General features: G+C 47.3%; 1 protein-coding gene across 1 annotated transcript in view; it reads left to right on the top strand.

Moving 5' to 3' along the window:
* Positions 1–10,859: 10,859 nt before the first annotated feature.
* Positions 10,860–20,490, top strand: part of Pask (PAS domain containing serine/threonine kinase) — a 28,931-nt gene continuing 19,300 nt past the window's right edge. Inside the window, exons 1-5 of the mRNA XM_032901673.1 lie at positions 10,860–11,053; positions 12,270–12,505; positions 13,217–13,387; positions 17,428–17,568; positions 18,035–18,169. Coding sequence (XP_032757564.1) covers positions 10,873–11,053; positions 12,270–12,505; positions 13,217–13,387; positions 17,428–17,568; positions 18,035–18,169 — 864 coding nt within the window. The 5' untranslated portion in view covers positions 10,860–10,872. The remainder of the gene's footprint in view (positions 11,054–12,269; positions 12,506–13,216; positions 13,388–17,427; positions 17,569–18,034; positions 18,170–20,490) is intronic.

Genomic DNA, 20,490 nt, shown 5'->3' with positions numbered 1-20,490 from the left:
AAAAAAAAAAAGGTAAGATTTTGTGACATTGGCAGTGTATTTAGAAGCCGTGATTAAATGTCCTAACCTTTTTTGTAGGATGGTTTTAAAAATAGAAAAAAACCCAGTATGGTCGTATCACTGTTTGATGTAGCAGTTATTAGTGCATTTGGCTACCTAGAGAAGATGTACATCTGTGACATTAAAATGCTCTACATGAAAACTTCTACCTCCTACCCATCCTTATTTTGTTCGAGCCTGGTGGTGTCATATACAGCCTTGAACATTATGTAGCTACTCTTGTTTCATAATGAGCTATTGCTTTCTGGGATCACATATGGGGTGCATGTGCCCGTGTATGGAATGTGCAGAATACTGAAGGCAAAGAGTCATACCTCATCAGTCAGTGGTGGATGTGCCTAACAGGTGGCGAGCTATGGGTTTGATACCTAGCTTCACACAAAAATACCACCATCAGGCTGATGGCGTCTTCCCAGACTTCCAGTGCCTCTGGAGACCTTGCCTCAAACAAACAAAAAAAGGAAACAAAGTCTTACAGTCTGAGCCCAGCATTATGAGTAGGCACTTGCTCCCAAGGTCTGACAATTTGGGACCCATGTGGTAAAAAGAAGTGACTCCTTAAAGTTGTTTTCTGCCCTCCACACATAGGTGTGTGTTCTCTCTCTCTCTCTCTCTCTCTCTCTCTCTCTCTCTCTCTCTCTCTCTCTCACACACACACACACACACACACACACACACACACACACACACACACACACACAGATGTATTAAAACAGTTAAAACAAACACATGTAAACCCACCTAACTAACTGAGGAAGTAGGAGACTGTCATTTTGCCTCCATATTAAGTGCTCTGCCAGACTCACGAGGATTGTCTGCCTGAAGCGTGAGTCTTCAGTCCTGTTGGACTCTTATCCTGTGTGTGTGTATTTTTAGGCAGTGTATTTAGATTTTTCTCATATTAAAGGAATCTTGCTGCAGATAAACCTTTTGGATTTGAAGGTTTTCACTGCGTACTGCCAAGATTGGTTCTTGCACACAGTTCCTTTCTTCTTTATGAATATTTAAGGTATATTTTCTTTTTGACTCTCTTCCCTCTTTCTTCTCTCCTCTCTTCTTGCCTACCTGGCTTCTTAGCTGTCTAGTTTTCCAGCCTTTTCTGTTTTGAGCCATGCTGGCCTGGAGTAGTCCTTGTGTACCTTGGTGTTTCTGTGTGTGGATAGACTAGGCCCTGCAGGGGAGCCTCTCAGGAAGGTGGCTTTTCTTTGCAGTTGGTTTGAAGAGAGTCTGTTTGATGGTAATTTTGAAAAACTTTGGGCCTGTGTTGCCTGTTCTTTGCTTCTGGTATTACTGGGACATACTGGTTTTTAAAGAGTTGGGTTAACAGTGGCTCTCCTAGTGAAAGACCCCCCCCCCCAGAAGAAAATGAGCTTCAGGTCTACAAATATAACGTAAAAGAATAAGTCTTAAGATCCACAGACTCAGTGCCAAAACAGGCCTGAACGAGCCCAGACATGCCCAGACACACAGGGCCGGGCCTGGGTCACCGTTAAAACCAACAGACCATAAAAGGAAAGGAATGCAGAACAAACCAGGAGTATCGGATCTGACTCACAGGCCATCAGGCAGGAAGAGATAAGCCCCTAGCCCCTGACATTCCAGACGCCCCAACCTGCACGTACTCTTTCACCATGTTGTAACCTCATTTGAATATGTTTAAAACAGCCAATTGTGTGTAGCTATACATTTGTGCCTCATTTGAATATCGTGTAAAATAGCCAATTATGTGTGACCATGCTTATGCGCCTCATTTGAATCCACCAATCCCTGTAACCATGCATCTGCTTATTGCATGTATACCTCTTATGACCCAGATGATCCAGGACAAATGACAAGTGTCTCCATGTCCTTCATCTGGCAGGCAGCACCAGATATCAGGGCTAAGCTACAGAGACTAGAGAATTTACAAGGGTATACATTACAGGATTTACTTAAGGAGGCAGAAAGAATTTATAACAAGAGAGAGACACAAGAAGAGAAGGAAGATAGGGAACGTAGAGAAAAGGATGAGAGAGACCGGAAAAGAAACAGAGAGTTGAGCCGAATCTTGGCCGCCGGAGTACAGGGTCAAGAGAGAAAGGGAGAGAGGATGGGAGCTCGAAAAGGACCAAAGCTGGATAAGGATCAATGTGCCTACTGCAAAGAAAAAGGACACTGGGCCGTAGACTGCCCCAAGAAGCCTCGTGGGTCCCAGAAGCCTCAGCCGCGGACCTCCGTCTTGGCCCTAGATGAGGATTAGGGAGTTCAGGGCCAGGAGCACCCCCCCAGCTCAGGATAACTCTTGAAGTTGGGGGGGGCAGCCAGTCACCTTTCTAGTGGATACAGGAGCCCAGCATTCAGTCCTCACCCAGGCCCCTGGACAACTCAGCGACCGGACGGCCTGGGTACAAGGAGCCACTGGCAGCAAGAGATACCGTTGGACTACAGATCGCCGGGTTCAGTTGGCTACTGGTAAGGTGATTCATTCCTTCTTGCATGTTCCGGATTGCCCATACCCTCTGCTGGGCCGTGACTTGCTTACCAAATTAAAAGCTCAGATCCATTTTGAAGAAGGAGGGGCCCGAATAACTGGCCCCCGCGGTACTCCTCTTCAGATTTTAACCCTTCAGTTAGAAGATGAATATAGACTGTATGAACCAGAACAGGACAAGCCAAAATCTTTAGAAATAGACTCTTGGGTCGTGAGATTCCCATTGGCCTGGGCAGAGACTGGCAGGATGGGGTTGGCGCTCCAACAGCCCTCCCTAATTATCCAGTTAAAGGCCACCGCAACTCCTGTCTCCATTAAACAGTACCCCATGTCACATGAAGCTTACCAAGGCATAAGGCCACATATTAGGAGGCTCTTGGACCAAGACATTCTAGTCCCCTGCCGGTCACCCTGGAATATGCCTCTGCTACCTGTTAAGAACCCGGCACTGGAGACTATAGGCCAGTACAAGATTTGAGAGAGGTCAACAAAAGAGTAGAGGATATTCACTCAACTGTCCCGAACCCTTATAACTTACTCAGCACCCTGCCCTCATACTCTTGCAGTACGGAGACGACCTCCTCCTAGCGGCCACCTCTGAAACAGCATGCCTCCAGGGAACTGAATCCCTCTTGCAGACTTTGGGACGATTGGGGTATCAAGCCTCTGCCAAAAAGGCTCAGATCTGCCAAACCCAGGTCACTTATTTAGGATACCAACTAAGGGACGGACAGCGATGGCTGACCCCGGCTAGGAAACAGACCATGGCCGGCATCCCCGCTCCAAGAAATGGCCGACAGCTGCAGGAATTCTTAGGAACGGCAGGATTCTGTCGCCTCTGAATTCCTGGGTTCGCCGAGATGGCAGCCCCACTGTACCCACTCACTAAACCGGGGGTACTCTTCCAATGGGAAACGGAACACCAGGAAGCATTTGATAACATCAAGTGGGCCTTGCTGTCCTCCCCTGCCTTGGGTCTCCCAGACATCACCAAGCCCTTTGAACTATTTGTAGATGAAAAACAAGGGTATTCTAAGGGGGTCCTAACACAAAGACTAGGACCCTGGAAGTGCCCGGTAGCCTACCTGTCTAAAAAATTAGACCCTGTGGCCTCCGGTTGGCCACCATGCCTGAGAATGGTGGTAGCCATTGCCGTCCTGACCAAAGACGCTGGGAAGTTGACCTTGGGACAGCCACTCACCATCCTGGCATCCCATGCAGTAGAGGCTTTAATAAAACAGCCCCCTGACCGTTGGCTCTCTAACTCCCGTATGATCCATTACCAAGCCTTGCTACTGGATGCAGAACGGGTCCAGTTTGGGCCCATGGTCGCTCTCAACCCAGCCACTCTGCTTCCTTTGCCAGAGGAGGCAGAACAGCACGACTGCCTACAGATCCTTGCAGAAGTACATGGAACCAGGCCAGACTTATTGGACCAACATCTCCAGAACGCTGACCACACGTGGTACACCGATGGTAGCAGCTAATTGGTGAATGGGGAGCGAAAAGCTGGAGCCGCGGTCACTACGGAAGACAAAGTGATCTGGGCGAGCGCCTTGCCTGCTGGTACCTCCGCACAACGGGCTGAACTCATTGCCTTAACCCAGGCGCTCAAGATGGCAGAGGGTAAGAGACTAAATGTGTACACGGACAGCCGTTACGCCTTCGCCACTGCACACATCCACGGAGAGATCTACCGGAGGAGGGGGCTGCTCACATCTGAGGGTAAGGACATTAAAAACAAGGCTGAAATTCTGGCCCTCCTGGCAGCTCTGTTCCTACCCAAAAGACTGAGCATTATACATTGCCCAGGACATCAGAAAGGACACAGCCCCGAGGCACGGGGAAATCAGCTAGCTGACGCCTCGGCGCGTGAGGCCGCCATGGGCACCCAAGTTCTGTCCTTAAATAACCAAGATCAACCCACGTCTCCACAGCCAGAACAGACTGGTTGGCTCTATACCACGGAGGACATAGAGCTCCTAAAGAAAATGGGGGCCGTTTGGTTGCCTCAACTAAAACAGTGGGTCTATACAGGAAAAACAGTTATGCCTACGAAGATGACCTTTGAATTAATCTCCTACCTACATAAATTAACCCACCTGGGACTCAAAAAGATGAAGACCCTCTTAAAACGAGAGGAGGTTGACACTTACCTCCTGGGTCGAGATCAGGCCTTGTGGGAGGTGACTGAGAGCTGCAGGGCCTGTGCTCAGGTAAACCCAGGAAAAGCTAAGAATGGACAAGGGGTCCGCCCCTGAGGACATCGGCCTGGTACCCACTGGGAGATTGACTTCACTGAAATCAAGCTGGGTATGTACGGACACAAATACACCGGGCCCCCATGGCCTGACTCCCTTTGAAATAATGTATGGAACCCCACCCCCATTTATCAATTTCTTTGATTCAAATATTGCTGAATTCGCTAACAGCCCTTCCTTGGCAGCACATCTTCAGGCCTTACAAATCGTGCAGAGAGACATCGGGAAACCTCTGGCAGCGGCCTACCAAGATAGGCTTGAACAACCGACGGTACCACACCGGTTCCAGATCAAAGACACCGTGTGGATACGCAGACATCAGACCAAGAATCTCGAGCTACGGTGGAAAGGACCCTATACAGTCCTCCTGACTACCCCGACAACCTTGAAGGTAGATGGAATTGCGGCTTGGATCCACGAGTCTCACGTCAAGGCAGCCCGACCTGAAGAAACGGCGGATCACAACACCGCGCCCCAGACATGGAAGGTTCAACGCACTCAAAACCCCCTAAAGCTAAGACTCTCACGTTGTTACTCTTAACTGTCTTATGGACCAGGGGTGGCGCGAGTCTGGGGGCTAGCCCTTACCAGGTATATAATATGTCCTGGATAATAACTAATTTAGAGACTGGCTGGTCTCAAGTTTTGGCCAATGGCAAACATGCTGAAGGCAGCTGGTGGCCCCCATTGACTTTTGGCCTTTGTCAGCTGGCTAAGGACTCCTGGGAGCGTACTGAGTGGACTCCCCACAACTCATACCCACCCTGCAGACACTCTGACTGGTATACATGTCCCGGAGGTAAGAGGACACGGGAGTGCGGAGGTCCCGAAACCTTCTACTGCGCTAAGTGGGGGTGTGAGACTTATATTCGAGGATGGTGGGAGACCAAGAAGGGAGACTTAGTGGCCTTCTCTCCTGAGACTCCAGGCGAATCCCGAATTACAGTGGAATTCACGGATCAAGGTAAAAGCACAGACTGGAAGGTGGGGCGTAGATGGGGGATACGGTTGTACACCCCTGGCCAGACTAACCCAGGACTTTTGTTCTCCCTCCAACTGGTGAGAGACCGGGTTAGACAGGAGATTGGTCCTAACCCAGTCCTTGTGGACCAAAAGCCCCATTCCCGACCAGCGCTGGCATTGCCCCCGGTTGAACCTCTACCATGGCTAAACACCACCCAGACCCCCGGGGACATCTCAACCACCCCCTCCCCAACTAGGGGCCCCTCCAAACTGGCCCCCCAGTTGCCAGGAACGGGAGACCGGCTAATCAACCTAGTGACCGGAGCATACCTGGCACTCAATTATTCAGAACCTGACAAGACCCGGGAATGCTGGCTGTGCCTGGTTTCTAGCCTGCCTTATTACGAGGGCGTGGCAGTCATGGGGAATTATACTAACCAGACCACGGCCCTGGCTAGCTGCACAACCCTCCCTAGCCACAAGTTGACATTGCCGGAAGTCTCAGGGCAGGGACTCTGTATAGGAACTATACCCCCGACTCATCAGGTCCTCTGCGATACCACCAGGAGGCTCCCCACCGGAAGCTACTACCTAGTAGCTCCTGCAGGCACTTATTGGGCCTGTAACACCGGGCTGACACCTTGCATCTCCGCCGCAATCCTCAACAGATCCTCCGACTATTGTGTACTGGTAGAAATCTGGCCTAAGGTCACCTACCATGAGCCCGAGTACATATACTCTCATTTTGAGGGGCTGACTCGATTCAGGCGAGAACCCATCACCATGACCCTAGCTCTATTCCTAGGAGGGATGGCTGCAGGTATAGGGATGGGAACCACTGCCCTCATCAAGACAGGTCACTTTCGTCAGCTACAAGCAGCCATGAATGCAGATCTAAAAGCCATTGAGGAATCTGTGAGTGCATTAGAAAAATCCTTAACATCTCTGTCTGAAGTAGTCTTACAAAATAGAAGAGGGCTAGACATCTGTTCCTTCACGAAGGAGGACTATGTGCTGCTTTAAGAGAAGAATGTTGTTTCTATGCAGATCATACAGGACTAGTGAGAGATAATATGGCTAAGCTCCAAGAATGCTTGGCCCAAAGACAGAAGCTGTTTGATTCCCAACAAGGCTGGTTCGAGGGGTGGTTTAACCGATCCCCTTGGTTTGCTACCCTGATGTCCACCTTGATGGGACCCCTAATTATTCTCCTCCTAACCCTCCTCTTTGGTCCCTGCATCCTAAACAGATTGGTACAGTTTATGAAGGACAGTCTCTCAGTCATTCAGACACTTGTCTTGACCCAACAATACCAGAAGATAAGACAACAAGAAGAGACTCCTTAAGGCCCAGCTTGAGTAAAAGATTTTACTCAATGTTAAAAGAAAATGGGGGAATGAAAGACCCCCCCACCCGAAGAAAATGAGCTTCAGGTCCACAAATATAACGTAAAAGAATAAGTCTTAAGATCCACAGACTCAGTGCCAAAACAGGCCTGAACGAGCCCAGACACGCCCAGACACACAAGGCCGGGCCTGGGTCGCCGTTAAAACTAACAGACCATAAAAGGAAAGGAATGCAGAACAAACCAGGAGTATCGGATCTGACTCACAGGCCATCTGGCAGGAAGAGATAGGCCCCTAGCCCCTGACATTCCAGACGCCCCAACCTGCACGTACTCTTTCACCATGTTGTAACCTCATTTGAATATGTTTAAAACAGCCAATTGTGTTTAGCTATACATTTGTGCCTCATTTGAATATCGTGTAAAATAGCCAATTATGTGTGACCATGCTTATGCGCCTCATTTGAATCCACCAATCCCCGTAACCATACATATGCTTCTGTACGCCCTCTTCTGCTCCCCAGAACCCTATAAAAGCCCCATGCTGGAGCTGCTCGGGGCGCAAGCCCTCCGAAGAGACTGTGTGCCTGCGGGTACCTGTGTTATTCAATAAACCCTCTTGCTGATTGCATCCAGTGGTCTCGGCTTGGTCATTGGGTGCGTAGGTCTCCTCCTGAGGGAAGGTCCTCTCTGGAGGTCTTTCACTAGAGTCCCTGGCTGTATGGGGGTTGTAGGATGGCTCGCCTCTGATTCCAGTTCATGTCACTTTTACCTTTTGGAAGTTCTCTTCCCTTCACATATCTCAGAGATGTATAGAATGACATTCTTGGTGAGCATTGGTTGTTATAAAACACACGGGTTGCTCAGAACGTGTTTCCAGCCTTGGCTTTTTCTTTCTTATTTGCAGAATCAAAGTTCACTTTGTTTATGTTTGAATTTTGTTGTTATTATGTGTGTGTCTATGGTTTGTGTGAGTCTGTCTGTGTGTACACCTTTGTAAATAGGGGCACAAAGGGACGTCAGAGAAAACATTCTGGAGTTGGCTTTCCCTTTCTATCTTTACATAGTTTCCAGGAGATTAAACTCAAGTTACCAGGCTTCCTTGGCAAGCACATTTACCTGCTGAGCCGTCTTGTTGGCCCTGGTAGTTTTGTAAACTTTTCATTTCTGTCTTTAAACTCACCCAGAAATAATCTTTATATATAGGAAGTCACAGGATGCAATTTCATTCCAAATTATTTAACTATTTAAAAGTACAAGTCACAGTTGTTAAGCATATAGTTTCACTTTTTTTATTATTATATGTAAGTACACTGTAGCTGTCTGTCTTCAGACACACCAGTAGGGGGCATCCAATCTCATTACAGATGGTTGTGAGCCACCATGTGGTTTCTGGGATTTGAACTCAGGACCTTTGGAAGAGCAGTCAGTTCTCTTAACCACCAAGCCATCTCTCCAGCCCTCGTCTCACTTTTAACTTAGCTTTTGAAATTCTGCAGCAGTGCTACGGGGTGTGAGCCATCTTGTTATTGCCTCATTTTATGTGATACTTGAAGGCTATGTTCTCTAGTTAGTACAGTTGTGCTGGGGAACACTCTATGGATTTCCCATCTGTGCCAGGCTTATATTTCTTGGTCTCCTTCCGAAATTGACTGTGTCCTATTGCCCATTTATTTACTTTGTGTAACTTCATGGCATGTTGTAATGCCAGCATTTTGTTCTTTCTGTATAAGGGGCCCTGCCCTGCTGTGCTCAGGAGCTATTGACTAAGGCCCATCAGCCACTTCACTCGGATCAACTTGTAGAAACTATCTTGTTCTTTTTTGAGACAAGGAATCCCTGGCCATCCTTGAGCTTTTACTGTATAACTGAGAATGACCTTGTATTTCTGATCTGTTTGCTCCACCTCTCAAGTGCTGGGATTATAGAGGTGTATCACAACACTATACTTAGCTGGGCTCCTAGGAGGTTTCTCCTAGATTCTTGTGTTTTTGTTTTTGTTTTCTTTTGATTTTTCCTTGAGTCAGGGTTTCTCTGTGTAGTCCCGGCTATCCTAGAACTTGTTCTGTTGACCAGGATGGCCTTGAACTCACAGAGATCTGTCTGCCCCTGCTTATTCCAGAGTGCTGGGATTAAAAGCATGCACCACTTGGCAGTTCTGGTCATTTATAAGAGTAGGTACCTGTCCCTTCCTAGGGGTAACAGTTCTGTCCTATATTGGAAAAGGTCCAGACCCCTGCTGATCTAAGCTTGATCATTCTTGTGAGGCGGTTTCTCAGTTAATTCTCAGGTATGTTAGTATAGCTGGATTTCTTCAACCTGCCAATGGATGAGTAAAGATACAGAGACTTAAAATTAATAAGTTTATTATAGATTAGGCCTTAGTTTAGGCTATCTCCCAGCTAGCTCATCTAATTTAATTAAACTGGACCATTCTAATCCAAGTCTGCCACATGGCTTCTGGTTTGTCCGATCTCCTTCATGTCTGGCTAGCCAAATCTTACAGCTTCTGCTTTTTCACCCCGAGGCTCTCTCAGCCTCGAAGTCCACTTTTTCTTTCTTGCCTAGCTATTGGCTGCCAACTCATTAAACCAATCAGTGAGTGAGGAAGGTGTATGTTTACAAAACACTGAGGCAGGTGATGAACTATAAGAATAGCAATACCCATATCTGGCTGGTTCTCAGCTCTCTGCCTGTACAGAATTAACAACTGAACAATACAGACTACCTTCACACAGTGCACCTCAATATGCTAGCATGGGGATCCTATATAAAAAAAGGCTTGTGTGGACCTCAGAAGGGTGACTAAGATTATTTGTTCATAAACTTATGTTTTTGAAGGTAACCTAGAAGAAGGGGCTCATGCTTAAGGTGAGGCATATCTTTGGCCCTGTGGTCTCCCTGTGTCATGGAAAAATCCAGCCAGTAAAATCCACTAGTCCTGATGTTGGCCCCACAGTATGTTTTTGTCCTTGTTAATCACTGAATTACTAGGTGGCCCTTACCTGTTCCTGGCAGAGAATAATACTTCTTAGTGGCTGGCTGTGGGGTGGCCTTAAGCATGGACCACTAGTAAATATATTAGGGTTGACACGCTTGCCAATGATATTATGGGACCACTTAGTATGTCCACTGTGGGAAGTTGTGGGAGTGAGCACATGGGACAAGGCTGTAGGAGCTCAGCCTACACACAGTAAGGTCAACACCTGGGATATTACGGTTAGATTCCTAGTGTGACACTCTATTGTAGCTCTGAAAATGTGTTGTCACTTAGAAACTCAGTGAGGGCAAATGGGATTTTCTGTATATTTTTCTAATATTTGTTTTTGAGTCTACATTTATATCAGAATAAGGAGTTGAAATCACCACATCCCTAACCGGTCATGTCTCTGGAGGTGGTCTTGTTTTTGTTATATGCTTCCGGGTGCTCTGTGAGTGGCTGGTTCTTGTGGCATCCTTAAAAACCTTTATCTGGGAACATTTCCACATCTGTGAACCTGCGTTTCCTGCTTTCTCTTGTGGCTCTTCCATTGCATTCTGTTTCTTTCTCACTTTGCTTCTTGCATTTCTGTGTATTTTTTCTGAAGGAGTTTTTCTTGTAGCACAGATTGGGCTGACTACACTCACTCTGTACTTCTTGACCTGGGATGCCAGTACTTAGGCTGGTTTGACTGCTTTTGTGTTCTGTACTGCAGATGTTAATCACATACCCTTTGTTTTCCAGGTGAGGGCTGTTGGAAGCAAGAGCTTGGTGACCAGTTGCTCTGCTCTTCATGGAGGACAGAGGTCCACCAGTTCTTGCTGAGGACTGGAAGTCTGAGAGTCTTCCTGCCCAAGAGGGCCCAGCTACCCAGGCTTTCGCTGAGCCCAGCAAGCCTCTCTCCATAGCCCATAGACACCTGAACAGGAAGAATGGGCTTTCTAGACTCTGCCAGAGCCGAATGGCACTCTCCGGTAAGCACCTTGTGATGCTGTGGGCATCAACCTTGTAAACTGAAAACCAAGTTGCAGTTTCCTTCCCTGGAAGCCCTTTTGTCGAGGACCAAAAGATGGTTTATGTTTTCAGAGCTGTTTCCCAAGATTTTGGGCTGTGCCCTCTGGTCCTGCGCTGTAGCCAGGAGGGAAGAGCTATAGGATTGGAGTTGGGGGTGGATTGAGGAACAGCCAAGGTGTGTGCTTGAAACTGAGGGTGATCTAGAAAGCAGGGAAGTCCTTTAGGATGACAGAAGAGATTGCCCAGGAGCCAGGGCAGAGCACAGGGAAGAGTTAAGATCCTATCTTAAGGTCATAGAGCAGCTTGCAGGGCACCAAATGTTGAGGCCCAGCTAGTGTGTGGGACCCGGGACAGTAGGAGCAGTGGGTCCAGGGGAAGAGCAGAGACCACAGCTTCCCAGGAGGCTGCTTCCTCTAGCACTGGCCAGGCACCTGTACTTAGTGTTGACATGGCAGCTTGGTTTGAGGAGGATGTCCCAGGCAACTGCCCAGAGAACAGGGGCAAGAGGTAGGGGTGCGAGGAGGGCACTGGCTTGGTCACTGCGGGGTAAGTGTGTGGTCTTGGAAGGTTAGACTGAGGCAATGTGCTGAGAAATCTAGATTCTAGATGAAGGACACAAAGGAAAGGGGAAAGGACCAGTATGAGAGTGGTGAGGACTCAGGTAGGAAGATTAGAAGCCAGTGTGGGAGGTATGGGAGTTGAGTCTTGGAGGTGATTGGAGCTACAGGCAGGCATACAGGGCAAAACTGCTTTGATCTCTCCAGCGCACTAAAGGCACATAGCAATGGGAGGGTGGGCGGATCAGTTGGTGGTGAGAGATGGGAGGGGAAGGCATTCAGGGGCATAGATGGAGGGTCTGGGAGGTGGTAGCTGCAGAGGAGCTCAGTGCTTCTGATAGATGAAGTGAAGACTGGGGACTCACTGATGGGAGAGACATTGTAAGCAAGAGCTTTCTAGATGTGAAGCTCAAGGCCCTAAGAGTGTGACCTAGACAGAAATGTTCATCTTGATCTGTCTGTACTTCTTGGGGAATATTAACCCATGCCACTGAACCCCTAAGGGTTATTTTGGAAAGACTCATGAGTCACAGACTGTGCTATAGCACTGTGGGTTAGATAAGGCCTGCTCTGGCAGCCATTTGAGATTTAATACTTTCTGTCCATCCTTTCCTCACAGAGGACAGGTGGAGCTCTTACTGTCTTTCATCATTGGCTGCCCAAAACATCTGCACAAGCAAACTGCACTGCGCTGCTACACCTGACTATGCTGACCCTATAGCTGGCCCATTGGGCAGTACATCGTGCTGCTCCTTGCTACGTGGCCTGGCTTCAGGGTGCTCTGGACCTCTGCTCTCGACCCCTGTGTGCAACCCTAACAAGGCTGTCTTTACTGTGGATGCCAAGACCACAGAGGTATTTGCTATAGTTTGAGACCCAACTTGTAGATCTGGAGTTGTGAAACCTGGTCTACATTTCTACATTTTCATAATAGTCTTTTAAGTTACTTGGTCATATTATATGTGTGTATGTGTTTTGATGCATGTGTGCCACAGTGTGAGTGTGGGGATCAAAGGACAATCTATGGTACTCTATTTTCTCCTACTTTGTTGGCCTCAGGGATGGAAGTCAAGTTGTTAGGCTTGATGGTAAGTTATCTGCTGAGCCATCTCTTCAGCCCTTTTCTAGCTTCTTGATTGGCATGTGGGTGGTTCGAGTGGAGGAGTGTCCTAGGTACAGTGGTTCTGATTGAATGTATCTGTGAGGTAAAGGTGCCTGAGGAGCATAGGGTGAGCATCATTGTCCCAGCCCCTGATGGGAAGTGCTGCAGCAGTGGCTCTCAACCTTCCTGATCCTGAGACCCTTTAAGATGCTCATGCTCTGGGGACCCCAACCATAAAATCAACTTTGTGGCTACTTAGTAACTAATTTTGCTGCTGTTTTGAAATGTAATATAAATATTTTTGGAGACAGAGGTTTGCAAAAGTGGTCTGGCCTTACAGGCTGAGAAAGACTGTCCTAAAGGCAGTGCTGGGGAAAGGGCAGGGCTCGGGCCTCCTTGTATTGTTTTCTCCTTGGTTTTCTAGGGGCCCTAGTAATTGCTGTTGATATGCGTGTCCTCTGCAGATTCTGGTTGCCAATGACAAAGCCTGCAGCCTCCTGGGATATAGCAGTCATGACCTGATTGGCCAAAAGCTTACACAGTTCTTCCTCAAGTCTGATTCCGAGGTTATGGAAGCCCTCAGCGAGGAGCATGTGGAGGCTGATGGCCACGCTGCAGTGGTGTTCGGCACAGTGGTGAGTGAGCGTGCACTCATGTATGCATGTGCTGGGGAGGAGGGCTTGTGGGGTGGAGGGATGCTTTCCCTGTCTTTAAGGTAAGAGTAGCATGTAAAGGGACAGGCTCCATTTCCCTGCCTCAGTTCTGACTTTGAACTGTTTGCTGCTCTGAGGTTGGCAGCACCTACAACTTTCACATCCTGACTGAAACTTGGTCCTAGTACTATTTCCCTACCTCGGATGAGAAGAGGATATAAGATAGATATGGTGGCTGTGTAGCTCTGTTGTCTTTGGAGAGCTCCAAAGTTTGGTGAGGCTCGAGGCTTGAGGCTTAGACTACATTTGGAAGAACCTCGGGTACCACATGAAAGTCCCAGAAAAGTGGTCTAATCCCCTCCAATTTTTCATGTGTTTGTTGTTAGTGCATATTTATAAATGTCACAGTTTTCTTCTAACCTGGCTACCTTCCAGTTTATTGAGACAGGACTATTTATTTAACAGCTTTAAGGTGTAACAACTGAGCAGTATTAATCTATTTTAATCCTCTAAGCGTATCTGGCTACCTCCCAGGCAAAATCTCAGAGATACTTACATTTTATGGCTTTCTCTGCTCCAGGTGTGTTTTGGTTAGGTTTTTACTGCTGTGAACAGACACCGTGACCAAGGCAATTCTTATAAAGGACAGCATTTAATTGGGGCTGGCTTACAGGTTCAGAGGTTCAGTCCATTATCATCAAGGTGGGAGCATGGCAGCATCCAGGCAGTCATGGTGCAGTCTTAAAATCCATACCCACAGTCACAGACCTACTACTCCAACAGGACCACACCTTTTAGTCCCTGGGTGAAGCATATACAAACCATCACAAGGCGTTTAAATTTCTTCTTTTTTTAAAAAAATTTTTTTTATTCACTTTATATCCAGATCACAGCCCCCTCCTTCTCTTCCCAGTTTCACCCTTACAAGTCCCTTCCCTCACTGTAGTAGTAGTGGGGAAGAGGATCCAATCAATGGCAGGGAACAGAGACTGAGCTAGCCCTGCTCTACTTGTTAGGGAGACCACATGAAGACCAAGGTGTACATTTGCTACAAATGTGTAGAGGGTCTAGGTCCAGCTCCTGTGTGCTCCCTGGTTGGTGGCCCAGCTCTACGAGCCCCCATGGTCCCACTTGAGTTGATTCTGTGGGTCTTTTTGTGGTGTCCTTGACTCCTTCAACTCGCTCACCTCTATCCCCCACTCTTCTACAAGGCTTCACCTGATATTTGAATGTGGGTCTCTGCACCTGCCTCCATCCACTGCTGGATGAAGCCCCTCAGGAGACAGTTATGCTAGGCTCCTGTCTGCAAGCATAGCAGAATACCATTACTAGTGTCAGGGGCTGGCTCTCTCACATGGGATGGGTCTCAAGTTCGGGCTGTCATTGGATGGCTGTTCGCTCAGTTTCTTTCTGCTCTATTTTTATCCCTGCATTTTTTGTAGGCAAAACAAATTATGATGTCTCCTGGACCCTCTTCCCTCTCTCCCTCCCCTTCCCCTGGGTGGGAGGAAGTCCAGCTCTATTCTCTCTCCTGCTTAGTCACTGGCTGATCACTTTACTGAATCAGGGAATAATTGGAAAGCAATGTTTATATAACATTGAGACAGGAGATTCTCAGAATAAGGATTGCAGCCAGATGTGGGGGCACAGAGATCTTCATTTGAATAATAGGAGAATAATCTTTACACAGTACACAATAACATTATGCTTACAGTATGCGTGTGTGTGTGTGTGTGTGTGTGTGTGTGTGTGTGTGTGTGTGTGCGTGTGTGCATGTGGCAGCTTGAGGTTGGTGTCAGGAATTATCCTCTCACTCTTCCACATTATTCATTGAGGCAGGCTCTCTCAGTCAAACCCAGAGCTCTACAATGGCTAGTCTTCCTAGCTGACTTGCTCTGGGTATCCAGTCTCTAGCTCCGACACTGGACTTAGAGCTGATCCCCACGTTCCCATAACATTTAAATGGGTTTCTGGGGATGCTAACACAGGTTCTCATGTCTGTATGGCAAGTACTGGAACTGATGGACCATCTCCTAAGCCCTCTGAAACAATATTAGTGTTAGTGCACCTGACTCTTACCTGTAGATCCACACATTCCATTTATTTGCTGTGTGTTTGGTGGTGGGGTGAGAGTGTTTTACTGGAGAGTGTTGTTCCTCTTTCCTAGGCTGCTGGATAATATATCTGGGATGTTGACAGGTGAGTTGAATTGTTCAATGCTAGGCGCTGAATCCCAGGCATGAGAACTTGGACAGGGTCAGTGAACAAGTTACTAGATCAAGAAGCTGATTGCTACTAAGAAAACAATTACAGCCTTCAGCACATGTTAATGCTTATTTCTTTTTCCTTTTTAAAAATATTTGTTTTATTTTTATTTTATGTGTATGTATATGAACGCATGTATATGGGAAGCCAGGCAAAGCCTAGAGATGGGATGTAGGCAATTGTGAGTTGCCCACTGTGACACTGAACTTAGGTCCTTTGGAAGAGCTGCAAGTACCACTGAACTGCTCTCCAGCGGTAGGAGCAGATACTGCTTTCCCTCCTAACCACTGAACTGGCTCTCCAGCAGTAGGAGCAGATACTGCTTTTCCCTGCTACCTTACAGTGAAGCTATTGGTCAGTTTTTCAGAAGCACAGAACAAACTATGTATCTGGATAAAGGATTTTTAGATTGGTTCACATAGTTGGAAACTGGATAGTTCTGTAGTAACTGTGTGCTGGCTGGAGAACGAGTGGAACCAGTAACCACTCAGTTTAGAAATCTAAATGCTTCAGAACCACAAGGACAGATGGTGCAGCCTCAATCTGGAGGACGAAGGCCCTGAAAAGTTGCTGATGCACGTGTGCATTCAAGGTTGGAGACTGGAGTTCAGTGTCCATGGTGATAACAATAACAAAAAACATCCAAAGTCAGAAAAGCTGGGTGTGTTAGTTAGGTTTTTAGTGCTGTGAACAGATACCGTGACCAAGGCAACTCTTATGAGGATCATTTAATTAGGGCTGGCTTACAGGTTCAGAGGTTCCGTCCATTATCATCAAGTCAGGGGAGCAGTGCAGCGGCCAGGCAGGCATGGTCAGGAGGAGCTAAGCATTCTACAACTTCATGTGAAGGCTGCTAGGAGAAGACTGGTTCCCATGAGGCCAGGAGTAGGGTCTCAAAGTCCACTCCCACAGTGACACACTTCCTCCAACAGGGCCACACCTACTCCAACAAGGCAGCACCTCCCAATATTGCCACTCCCTGGGTTAGGCATTTCAAACTACCATACTGGGGTAATAATTTATACCAGTAATCCCGCCACACCAGAGATCAGAAGTTGAAGGCCAGCTTGTGCTACTTAGGGGGCTTGAGGGCAGCCTGGCCACATGAGAACCTGTCTTAAAACAACACCAACAGCAAAAGGATAGTTGAGTGTGCATGTGAGCTTTTCTTACCTGTTGCTTCTCTTTTCCACATAGGCTCCTGCCTCCCATTCAAGAATGATTTTGTCCTCTTGGTCCACAGACTCACCAATTCTCTCTGCAAGTACCATCATAGATACACCCTGAGTGTGCTTCAGGAGTTTTCTAGGTGTTTCTCAATCAAGTACCATCATAGATACACCCTGTGTGTGCTTCAGGAGTTTTCTAGGTGTTTCTCAATCAAGTACCATCATAGATACACCCTGTTTGTGCTCCAGGAGTTTTCTAGGTGTTTCTCAATCAAGTACCATTATAGATACACCCTGAGTGTGCTTCAGGAGTTTTCTAGGTGTTTCTCAGTCAAGGGTGGCAGTCAAAGATTAGCCATCACACTGAGTATGAAACCCGTCCTGGTAGAAATTCACTCAGACTGTAGCACTGAGGACTAGAACCTCATTTATACTTTGGCAGGGTTCTGAAAGGTGAGTGAAGCTTGACTGCACTGAAGCATTTAAAACCCTGGGCAAGGTCTACTGATGACAAGCGTTTTGGTATGCTAGTTGCAGGGTCCACATTGCAGACACTGCATGCCTGGTACAGTAAGTGTGTGTCTGTAGGTGGACATTGTCAGCCGAAGTGGGGAGAAGATTCCCGTCTCTGTGTGGATAAAGAGGTTGCAACAAGATCGTGGCTTGTGCTGTGTAGTGGTTCTGGAGCCTGTGGAGAGGGTCTCAGCCTGGGTCGCCTTCCAGAGTGATGTGAGTGTATTTTCAAATCTTGGCTCTCTTCTGCTAACACAGTGTTCTCTTTCATCAGGAAGGAAGTGCCAGAGCTAACTGGAGGTTTGTTTTGGCTATGGCCCTTACTAACTGCATTGTTTGAGCAAGAAGTCCCATCACCGACGCCTCAAGTTTCCTTATCTATAAAATGAGAATACAATATTCAGGATTGTTCTTATGCCTAAAGATGTCACACTTTTAGAATAGTACATGAACATGAGCTGGGATGTTACTGCAGAGTCTGGTGTGGGCCAGAGCTGTTGGGGAGCACTTGAGAAAATGCTATTGATCTTGTGAAAGCCCATGGCATGCCTCTTGCACTTTGGATATATAGAAGTTGTGACATCGTTCTTGCATTTAATTTATAAACACTAGAGTATAACAGTCAATGGAGTTTAAAGAAGTGTGAGAAGCTTCTGTCAAGAGCATTGCTTTTTCTCTCCAGGGAACTATCACGTCATGCGACAGCCTCTTTGCTCATCTTCATGGGTTCACATCTCCAAAGGATGTGGTTGGGCAGTGTGTCATAGACTTGATTCCATCTATACAGCTCCCTCCTCCTGGCCAACATGTCCCAAAGGTAGGTACCTGACCCTCTTCCCTGTGTGCTGGGTCTTGAGTTCTTACACCAGACTCTCCCTGTAACTTGACTTCAGGATCATTCTTGGATGGGGCAAGTTCCAGTTCATTTCTCTGAGCTCTGAGGCTGTACCGAGGCCCAGAGCCTGAGTGGTCTGGCTCACCAGCCTTGATTGCTGAACTCTCCTCTCTTTTTCATGGTCCAGGACGATGGGCTGATCTGTAGGGTAACCTTGTACCCTACAAGGTCTCCAAACAGACAGATAGGATTTTATATAGAGCCACATGATTGGTTGGGGGAACCGAGGCTTGTGATTATGAGACTACCTGCAACCTGGAAACCCTGGGGTGTGACCGGGGTGGGCCTCACCCAGACTTGAAGGTCTGAGAACCCAGAGGGCCTCTGGGGGAAGTCTTAGAGCTCAACGGCCAGAGACCCTGGTGTCTGACATTGGGGCATTCCAGCTGCAAAAGAGAGTCTCCTGTTGCTCCTCCCATTTTCTCTTGAGACCTGGAGCTGACTAGATGGTGCTGCCCTTATACAGCATGACTCTTCCTTATTCAGTCACACACACATCTGGGGACACCCTGGAAGACATACTTAAACATAGTGCTTGAATGGCATTAGATACTTATTAGTCAGCCATCGTCTCCTGGGGTGGACAGCCATATCTCACAGAGGGTGGCAGGGAAATTGGGTCATGATGGATGCTTGATTCACACTGAATTATCAGGGTCGCCACTTTTCAACTAGTATGTGGCCTCTATACTGGGAACCTGAGGGCTATGCCTTTAGCGATGACAAGATGGCTGTTTTGGCCAGTTAGTTTTGTTAATTTTGTAAGCAAAGTAAGTTTTTCAGGTTTTTTTTGAGCAGGCATTCAGCATATTCCCTAGGCGTGGTTCTTTAAACTCAGTCTACTCTGCTGGCTTTTGTGTGTCACATTTTCTGGTTCATGAGATGCAGCCCTGCTCCATTTTGTCCTTTGCATCTTCTCTTCTACAATGAGGAAGTAGCTAACAGATTGGCAAGACAGTGGTTTGTGGCAGTGCTGTATGTTGAGTCTTACCACAACAGCTGCTGCTGACTAGGTCTCAGGCAGACTTTTATCTCTCTATCTATCTATCTATCTATCTATCTATCTATCTATCTATCTATCTATCTATCTATCTATCTATATTTTATGCACTTTGGTGTTTTTCCTGCATATATCTATGAGGATGTCAGATCTTGTAGTTATAGACAGTTAGCTGCCGTGTGGGTGCTGGGAATTGAACTTGTGTCTTCTGGAAGAGCAATCAAACTGCTGAGCCATCTTTCAGCCCCTCAGGCAGATTTTAACTTCCTGACTAAAATCAGGCAGGTGCTGTGGGAATGACAGAAGACCCATGTAAGTATGTCCTCAGCCCCTGTACCAGTCACCATCTCCCCTGTATACACAGGAACTCCATGTCCTTCTTCCATTCTTGGCTCATGGTCTTGGGGGCCAGGTGGGAATGGCAGAAGTGGGTCCTGGTCAGCTCTGCTTTTGACGTAGGTGGGTCTTGAATTCTCTTTGCTCAGTGCTCAAGAACTGGGTGCTTCACTGTGTTCAGGACAGGGAAGATGAGCCACCAGACCTCCCACATAGTTCCTAACTTCTCATGTCTCCAGGGTGGTCCCTTCATGGTGGGGGAGAGAGAAAACCTGTGCCCAGGCTCTTACCTGAAACCTGACTCACCCTGGTTAGGAACACTGTACTAGTCCATTTTGTTCTTTTTATCTTACTTTATTTTATATGAGATGAGGTTTCTCTATTATTTTTGCTGTCCTAGAACTCTGTGTAGAACTGGCCTCAAATTCACAGATCCACCTGCCTCTGCCATCCAAGTATTAGGATTACAGTGTACACCACCATGTCTGGCTCTATTCAAACTCTTTATTGGAAAATCACATGCCTTCCAAATTATCAAAGCAGATAGTATATAATGTAAGGACTTGGTTGTATGTCGGGGGAGCAGCTGAGACAATAGATGGGATGATCCCTCAGTGGCCGCAGGAAACCAACAGCTCTAGGGTGGAAGGAGAGAACGTGGGTGTGGAGCCATGGGTACTGCATTAGTGTTGTTTCCTGATGCTCTGAATAAAAGACTGGCAAAAGCAACATAAGAAAGAAGGGGTTGATTTTGGCTTACAGTTGAAGGTGCACTCTAAGGTGGCAGGAGAGTGACACAGCTGGTCCAATGGCAGCACATCAGTATTGGGAAGCAGAGGGTGATGGCTGCATGCTGACGATCAGCTTCCTCTCCACTTGAACAGTCCAGAATCCAGCCAGGGAATGG

The sequence above is a fragment of the Rattus rattus genome, chromosome 4 (genome assembly GCF_011064425.1).
Source record: "Rattus rattus isolate New Zealand chromosome 4, Rrattus_CSIRO_v1, whole genome shotgun sequence".
NCBI classification, from domain to species: Eukaryota; Metazoa; Chordata; class Mammalia; order Rodentia; family Muridae; genus Rattus; species Rattus rattus.
Note: the sequence above shows the minus strand (reverse complement) of the source record. Positions and strands in the feature narration are given on the sequence as shown.